The 9436-nt window shown below is 41.4% G+C and overlaps 1 protein-coding gene across 1 annotated transcript in view; it reads left to right on the plus strand.

The window, feature by feature from the left end:
- Positions 1–7917, plus strand: part of PPEF1 (protein phosphatase with EF-hand domain 1) — a 126746-nt gene extending 118829 nt beyond the window's left edge. The window contains exons 16-19 of the mRNA XM_055120136.1: positions 640–746; positions 4198–4361; positions 5701–5785; positions 7700–7917. Coding sequence (XP_054976111.1) covers positions 640–746; positions 4198–4361; positions 5701–5785; positions 7700–7917 — 574 coding nt within the window. The remainder of the gene's footprint in view (positions 1–639; positions 747–4197; positions 4362–5700; positions 5786–7699) is intronic.
- The last annotated feature ends 1519 nt before the right edge of the window (positions 7918–9436 follow it).

The following is a 9436-nucleotide window of genomic DNA, read 5'->3' on the forward strand; positions in this document are numbered from 1 at the left end:
CAAGGTGTCATGTTTGGGTTGCAATCACACAATGATCAAAACACCCATCCCTCTACCAGTGCACATTCCCCACCACCAATATCTCTGGTATATCCTCCCCTTTCCAACCCTCCCCCTGCCTCCATGGCTGGAGGAATCAGTCAGGATGGGAGATGAGTGCCAAAAGTAGATAATGGAGGGGCTGGAGTGATAGCACAGCGGGTAGGGCGTTTGCCTTGCACGCGGCCGACCCGGGTTCAAATCCCAGCATCCCATATGGTCTCCTGAGCACCGCCAGGGGTGGTTCCTGAGTGCAGAGCCAGGAGTAACCCCTGTGCATCGCCAGGTGTGACCCAAAAAGCCAAAAAAAAAAAAAAAGAATATCTCATTAAAAAAAAAAAAGTAGATAATGGACCGAACATGATGACCTCTCAGTGTCTGTGTTGCAAGCCATAATGCCCAAAAGTAGAGAGAGAGCATGGGGAATATTGTCTGCCATATGTGCATTTATATATACACACTTATCATCCAGTAACATGTTATGTGTAAAGGTAGGCAAATTATTTAAAATGACAACTGGTAGGTAGTAATAGAGCACATTACTATAAAACAGGATAGACTGTTTTATATAACCCTAACAGAATTTTTTTCTTAACGTAGGGTGAATATTATTGAAAGTAGTGCTGTGAGGATACTAAAGGAGAGAATGCTAGCACGAAAATCTGACCTTGTTCGTGCTTTACAACTTCAAGACCGCTATAAATCAGGTAATAAATTTCTGTACTATTTCCCATTTCCAAACACATCAGGCTACATATAGATGGGTTTTCATTAGATTTCTTAGCTTCCTTAAGATCCCAGTCCTCTATTTTTACTAGCAAAGAATGATGATAGAGATGCTAATAATAAACTATAAGACACTATGTGCTTTAAAAAAAGGCATATGGCTTTCTTTTTCTTTCTTTTTCATTTTTATAGTGCTGGGGCATGAACTTGGGCTTCCCACATGCAAAGCATATGCTCCAGCCCTTCGACTTATCCCAGTCAGGAAAAAAAGCATATTTCTTCTTTTCAGTAAGCTGCTTTCAAGTGAAAACAGCAACTAGTACAAGTTTAAATGAGACTGTCATTTCTCACAGTATGGCGTGCTCGAGACAGGCAGGCCCTCCTATGAAGAAGCAGCCACATTCTAAAAGGGACAGAATCATGACACATTCACCAACCTACAGTAAGTGAGGTTAATCTTTGGGCCACGTCTCCTCGCCTCACGAAAGGTGCCTTGAAAGCTCAGGAGAGCACGTGGAACAGCAGACAGGCACTAAGGGCTGGATTGTCTTGGGGCAAATGTGAAGAGTGGTGCAGAAACACAGCCTGAGACTAAACCATAGGCTAGTAGGGGAAGAGAGCAGTTGCACTGGAGAGGGCCATGTTATGTCTGGACCTTGGCAGCGGCTATAGCAGTCTTAGGTCTGTACTATCCTTTGACTCCTCACAAGCACATTCAAGCCTACCTTCGTGAGAAGCAGCCTGAATTTGGAATGTTGGCCACTAGGATATTCAGAAGTGAATCCACTAACAAGAAATCACAAAGATCCCAAACAAGGAACTAAGCTACCAGGAGCAAGAATCAGCAGAAAGAGCAAACGGGGCACCAGATACTGGAATGGATGTTGGTGATTTCGGTGGTGTAGGACTCCTGGGCTTCTCCGAAGGATATTGATGAGAGAGGTGGGGAATGAGGGAGACTTAGCCAAGGGAGAGAGCTTCCACTTTCCTGCTCAAGCCACCTGGGGGTCCTTGGGGTAAGTTGGGGGGGGTGGAGTTAGGAATGGAAAAGGCTCCAACACCTTCCCAGCACAGAGACTAGCATCCCACCGGCCCCACTGGCCAGCCTCTCAAATTGCATCAAAGCGCCACTTGATTTTCACGGCATGGGAACTGGTCCCGGCCACCTGAGTCCCCAGGGAGTCCTTACCTCAGGTTGAAGAGAGAAATAATTTATTTCTGGAGATGAATTGTGAAGTGAAGCAGTTTTTAATTTATTTTTTGAATCACAGTGAGATACACTGTTACAAAGTTGTTCATGATTGGGTTTCAGTTATATAATGTTCCAACAGCCATCCCTTCACCAATGTACATTTCCCACCACCAATGTCCCCAGTTTCCCTCCTGCACCCCCTCCACCGCCTGCCTCTATGGAGTCATGTTTCTTCTCTCTCTCTCTCTCCTCAAGTAAAACCGTTTTATTTAGAGATGGGAGCAGTAGGTGGGAGGGGGGAGAGAGACAGACAGAGAGACAGCATTTCCAGAGGGGAGAGAGCCAAGAATTCTTATCCGAAGTTGAGCTGTGGGGTGTGCACCCAGCTTAACCTTTGCGAAGTTGGTATTACAGGTTTTATTCAAACTGTCCCCACTGGGGCTTTCTATATAGATAAGAGTCAGTTCCTGGGGTGTTGTGAAGAGGACGAGCTTGGAACTTTGGGGATCTAGCTTTCTCTAGGGTTAGAGTTTTATCATCTTCAATGCCTGCACCCACAAAGAGGGTTAAACCTTCATGCTTTATGGCTACTTTAGGACTAGTGACAGTAGCTTCTTAAGTCACATCTTGATTATATGACTTCCCCAGAACTCACTGGCAGCCCCTCTCCCTGCTACCATCAGCCTGTGTGTTTCAGAAAGATCAAATACTCCCCATACATATACCCATGGTGATAAATATTGAAGGAAACAAATGATGTAATCATATATATGCATTTACAAATAATTTGAAGAAGAACCAAATAGATTATAAAAAGTACTTGGGTTTTTTTTAAGGCATAATGGGAGCCAGAGTGATGATAGTGTAGTGGGTAGGATGTTTGCCTTGCATGCAGCCAATATGAATTCAATTCCAGGCATTCCATAAGGTCCACAGAGCCCACCAGTAGTGATCCCTGAGTGTAGAGCCAGGAATAAACCCCGAGCACTGCTGGGTGTGGCCTAAAAAACAAAAAATAAATAAATAAGTTTTTAAAAGGATAATCATGGATTAAATGAAAGATTGAACACTTCTTAAGAATAAATTATAAAGATCAAATGTTATAAGAAGTAGGATAAGGAGAGTTAGTATACATCTAATCAGGATTTGGAGAAAAGAATGTAAAAGAGGGATCTGACAATATAAATCAAGAACCTTTAAAAATCTAGCAGGGGAGGGGGTAGGGAGATATCCAGTGGTAGAGTGCCTTGCCTTGCATGTGTGAGACCTTGGGTTGACCCCTGAAAAGAAAAAGAGACAATCATGTGAATAGCTTCTGATAAAGCAATTCATTTCTAAGAATGAGACTAGGAATAATGAAATGATTGCAGAATTATTGAAACTATGCTATATATATGTTTCTTAATAAAGACTGAGAACCATGATTTATTGTACATTAAAAAATGGGTTAGAGGGGCCGGAGCGATAGCACAGCGGGTAGGGCGTTTGCCTTGCACGCGGCCGACCCGGGTTCGATCCCCGGCATCCCATATGGTCCCCCGAGCACCGCCAGGGATAATTCCTGAGTGAAAAGCCAGGAGTAACCCCTGTGCATCGCTGGGTGTGACCCAAAAAGCAAAAAAAAAAAAAAAAGAGTCTAACTATTAAAAAAAAAATGGGTTAGAATAAATCTGCTTCATGTATATTACCATATATAATCCATGTGTGTGAAACATACTAGAGTAAACTGTATGTTTGGCTTTAAGAAAAAAATATGTATACATGTTTATATTCATAGAAGAAGCACCAGGAGTTATAACAATGTTTTTGTCTATTTATAATCATTTCAAATAAGCCAATCTTTAAAAAAATCCAGATACTCTAAAAGCTGCCTATAATATATGGAGATAAAAAGATCTTAGTTAAGGAAATGGAATTTGAATAATATGCCAAAGAGCTTCAAAGAAAAGCAGTCTGTTATCCTTTATATCCTTCTGTGTTTTCCAATCAGTGTTTTCTGATCATTGATTAGAAATATATCTCACGGTGTTTGTCAGGAAAAAGGAGAAATGAGATTGAACACCAAAGTCTGATTGTTTGCATATAAGATCTGATTTGTGGGAACTTAATTTACTCCTTCTGCAGAACCATTGGGTCTGGGAGGACAAATCCTAAAAGGCTGAGCTCAGAAGCGCAGGCTGCTAGCAACTGTGGTTCTTCACCAACCACTTGTGTGGATTTTTTTTTGTTGTTGTTGTTAGGCAAAGTTACCTTGAGCCAGTGGGCTTTTTCGCTGGAAAACGTTTTGGGACTGAACTTGCCCTGGAGATCCCTGAGTTCGCATCTGGTGAAAACAGACGAAAATGGTAATGTGGAATACATGTCCACCTTCGAGGATGTACACATTCAGAAACCCATCAAAGAGGCAAGTGACCTGGGGCCATCTGAAACCTGGATGCAGCAAATCCTGCTGTGGGTAACCCACGGATGTCATTGTCTTTGGAAAACATGGGTGTGGGATCAGCTAATGCAATGCTTTCAGCTGCCAGTGTGCAGATCCACGCTGGCCTGGAACAAAGTTATTGTCACTTGACACATGGCACACCTGGGGCGGTGCTATTATGTGTGTGGGAGAGAAAGAGAGATGTCCTCATTATAATGAGTATCTTTTATGTCTACCTCAGTGGGCTGCAAATTATTGCTCCTGTTTCACCACTCCAGATATAAAAAGGTGGCAGAGCACTGACCTAGTAGGTGAGAACGGGAGAGTTTTAGGGAAAGGCCTAAAGGGGGCCCATCTCCTAAATCCATTGTGATCAGTTCAGGAAATGTGGGGGCACTGAGGGGAGACAAAAAGCAAAGGAAGACAAAGCTTCTCCAGGCCTGTCGAGTCGATGATTCTTTCAAATGCCGGCCAGCAGCGGGGAGCTGTCGCCCTGTGCCTTCCCACCCAGCACACCCTTGGCAATACTTCGCACATTCCCTGCTAAACTGTCTGTGGAGAGACTTCCTGGCCTGACATTTCATACCTTTGAGACTTTTTAAAATGTGGAATTCCTTACTTAGTTGGGACTCCTCGGGGATAGCTGTCACACCCCACTCAGACTCCCAGCCCTTCCCACCTAATCAGCGAATAGCGTTAGATGTTGCGTTTAGAGCCTTGAGCTAGAAGTGATCCAAGGGAAGTTGAGACGGGGTGATTATCAGTAAGGGAGATGAGATGTTAAGAGCAAAGAGAAGAAGAAAATAAAAGAGGAGGTGGAAAAGTAAAGTATCCTCAGGAAGACCGCTGATGGCCTCACTTAAGAGGAGTTTACGTCGATGACTCAAGTCTTAGCATCAGCTTCAGGCAGCTGAGATTCAAATCCCACTTGCCAGCCATGTGAATCTTTGTTTCCTTGCTTGATTACTCTGTTTTCTAATATGTAAAGTGGACATAACAGTAGTTCAGTTCTTGGGGCTAGGCTGAGGACTTAGTGAAACAATCTGCAAGAAACTCTGCATATGTGAAGAGAACCTCCCCGGTAAATTTGGTTATTGTTACTTACCGCTTCCTTATTTGCTTTGACCCAGAACGGGCTAATGATTCAAACCACAAGGCAGGGTACCCCCCCATACACACACGTCTTTTATCTGATTAAAGATAAATATTTCTATTAAAATAACATACTTTAAATTGGTGATGATGTTTGCTGTCAACAAACAAAAATCAACCTGTGTGAGTAATTCTGTGTGTTTTAACGCTCAGGAAATCTTTATTTTAGGTTCAGTCTTCCTTAGTTGAGACTCTGTACAGGTACCGATCTGACCTGCAAATCATCTTTAATGTCATGGACATTGACAACTCAGGTAAGTGGACTGTGGACTTTGATTAGAACATTAGCAACAGGGAGCTAGTCTGTTTCTTTGGAACCAGAACTGTGTTTTTATCTATTTCATTCTTTATCCAAACTTGATTAAACTCAGGGGGGAAATAGACCCATATTTTATTTTGTTTACTTTGTTTGGGGGCCATACCTGGCAGTGCTCAGGTTTACTCCTGGCTCTGCACTCAAGAATCACTTCTGATCATGCTCAGTGGACAGACTGTCTGGGGTGCCAGGGGTTGAACCCAGGTTGGCTGCATGCAAGACAAGCAAAGTAACAGTCTTATTAAACATGGGTCACTATACTCCCTCACAGGCCCATGGGTTTTGTTGTTGTTGTTGTTGTATGTTTTTAATTGAATCACCATGAGATACACATTTACAAAGCTGTTTATGATCAGGTATCAGTCATACAATATTCCAGCACCCATCCTTCCACCAGTTTACATGTCCCACCACCAATGTCCCCAATTTTCTTCCTGTCATTCCCCTCCCCCCAAATCTGTCCATTCCCCCTTCCCCCAAGTCTCTCTATATGGCAGGCACTTTCCTTCTCTCTCTCCCTTTCTCACTCTCTCTCTCTCTCTCTCCCTCTCCCTCTCTTCCTCCCTCCCTCCCCCTTCCCCCAAGTCTCTCTATATGGCAGGCACTTTCCTTCTCTCTCTCCCTTTCTCTCTCTCTCTCTCCCTCTCCCTCTCTTCCTCCCTCCCTCCCCCTTCCCCCAAGTCTCTCTATATGGCAGGCACTTTCCTTCTCTCTCTCCCTTTCTCTCTCTCCCTCTCCCTCCCTCTCTCCCTGCCTCCCTCTCATGGTATGTGCTCTTTCTCTCCCCACCGCTGTCTCTTTCCCTGCCCTCCTTCTCCTTTTGGGCAGTATGGTTTGCAACACAGGTACTGAGAGGTTATCATGTTCGTTTCTTTATCTACTTTCAGCATGCAGTTCTTATCCAGAGTGATCATTTCCAATTATCTTTGTTGTAGCGGTCCCTTCTCTATCCCAACTGCCTTCTCCCTCAGTGCTTGAGGCAGGCTTCCAACCGTGGGCCAATCCTCCTGGCCCTTGTTTCTACTGTCCTCGGGTATTAGTCCCATTATGTTTTTTTATATCTCATGTTTTTTTTTTTTATATCAGGCCCATGTTTAATGAGACTGTTACTTTGCTTTGATCACAAACTATGCATCCAAGATCATTGAGTCTCTCACAGGCCAAGGTACCCATTAGTCAGAAATAATTGCCCCTTTTATAAATACCAGCATAGATGAAAAGAGAACTCATTATTCATTTAAACATCCTCCTCATATTCACTCCCAGCAATTATTGTTCCTGGAATTCTGATTCAGTTTGGGGAACTGAGGGCTATGAAAAAAACTCATTTTCTGTTTGGCTTTGATGCATAATTACTTATTTTCAAAGTTGTACCCAAAAAAACTCTCAGCTGATCCCCAACTGACAAGACCATTCAACACCCAAAACTCAATCATCAACATGCAAAAGTTAATTATTGACTATATAAAAATGTCAGCTCCATTGTTGACAAACCTCATATTGCATGCAGCATACCTTCTGCCTACGCTCTGATATTTCTCTCCACTCAGCCCTCTCTCGTGAAAGTCCCTCTTCCTTAAAAAACAAACTTTAACATTATATTCCCAGCATCCACAGACTTCTATTTCTTCCCTGTTTACACATTACCATTGAGAGTTGTCTCAGGATCACCTGGCACTTGAAGGTGACCTGTTGTTTCTTACATGTATGATTTTTCATTTCCATTTTTTCCAATGTCTTAAACTATATTAGTGAGCTTGGAATTGGGACTCTTCAGCAGTATGACTTCACCACTTCTCTGTTAGGTGTCTCTTAAAATGAATACTCACAGTCCTCCCCTATATTCTTCTAGGTCTGGTATCCATAGAAGAATTTCGTGCCACTTGGAAACTATTCAACAGTCACTACAGTATTAAAATTGATGATTCTGAAATTGATGCACTTGCTGAAAAAATGGACTTAAACAGAGATGGAAGCATTGACTTTAATGAGCTTTTAAAGGCTTTCTATGTAGTGCATAAATTAGATAACGCTAGCAAATCAACCATCTCAATGGAGGACAGTGAATAAGTTGCCTCCGGGTAACAAGTTGACCCCAAGTCTTGCACAAAATCTTTTCTAGGAACTTTGAAATTCATAGTCAGTAGTAGAGAAAAGTAGATCCCACTTCATACACAGCAGATGCATAGTGTGGGTTTTGAAAGACCCCAGTAAGCTGCTACTGGTAAGATTAGGTAAAATGTCAGCTGATAGAACTTCTTTTCAACATTAGGAAATACATATTGCCAGATAGAGAGAGAAAGTAGGTTTGATCCTAGTATTGGACTAGTGGATGTCACCTAGCTGGAAGACAAGAACAGTTTGGAAACATTGAAAGGAGCCCTTAGAACACCAGAGAAAAGTACAGCATTTGAGAAGGCCTCAGGGATGGGAAGTTAAAAATGAAACCATTAATGGAATAAAATATTTGCATCTTTAAACTGGAATCTGTGTTGGAGATAGTATTTCTCAATTGTGGGGGAACCACCTTCTGGGATGGGAGCCATCTCAGATTCTGGGGGCAAAATGTGGGAGTTAATTTTTTTGAAAAAGCATGTATTTTTTCTGGCACTTGGAGATACAAAGTGAATGTGCTCAGCCCTTCAGTTAATATGGTGTGACACTTTTATTGTTTATATGAGGGCTCAATTATAGCTACCTGTACGATCTACCATGCTATTCTGACTGTGTAACCAAACATAGTAAAAGATTTCTCCTTAAAGGTGAGTCTATGTTTAATTTTTTTCTAAGTTTCAGAACTTCAAGACCTTAAGAATGCCATATTTGATATCCTGCAATACCTGCAACAAAAGAAAAATGGATCAAACATGACAAATATGTCCTTTTAGTATATAATTACAACTTAGATCACATGTTTACAATAGTGTTAACATTTGTGTTTTTAATGACAAACATGTCTTAAATGCATACTTTAGGCCCTAGGGAGTGGACCAAAAAAAAAAAACAGTACTAATGTTGGACAGCATAGATTTGAAGGCAAAGGATATTACTAGGGATAAGAAGGTTCATAACTGAATCTGAAATGCAATTATTGACAATGAAGTATCATTATTATAAATATTCATATTTAGTAATAAAGTTTTAAATTTTATAATGTAAAAATTGACATAACTACCAGGAAAATTAATAGAGGGAAATGTTTTTAATATGATTCTGTCATTAACTGATCATGTAAATAAAAATTTAATATAGGCCCGGTATTTTGAGTTCAGTGGTCAAGTACATGTTTCTCATGTAGCTTGGAAAACTACCTAAACACACATCTCTGTGTGTCTGTGTACTCTGCAATCAACTTTAGAGAATATATATTATTCTGAGGCACACATGAAGCATTGATAAAAATTGATCATATATTAGAGCACAAAACATCTCTAATACCACACAAAGACACTGTATGTTCTGATAATAATGCAAATAAACTTGAGACAATATTAGAGGATCATATCAATACGTCCAAAAGCTCTGGTGAAGGATGTGGTGTTAGAATGTTGTATGCATGAAACCTTATCATGAACAGTATTATAAATCT

Source organism: Sorex araneus, chromosome X (assembly GCF_027595985.1).
Source record: "Sorex araneus isolate mSorAra2 chromosome X, mSorAra2.pri, whole genome shotgun sequence".
Lineage (NCBI taxonomy): Eukaryota > Metazoa > Chordata > Mammalia > Eulipotyphla > Soricidae > Sorex > Sorex araneus.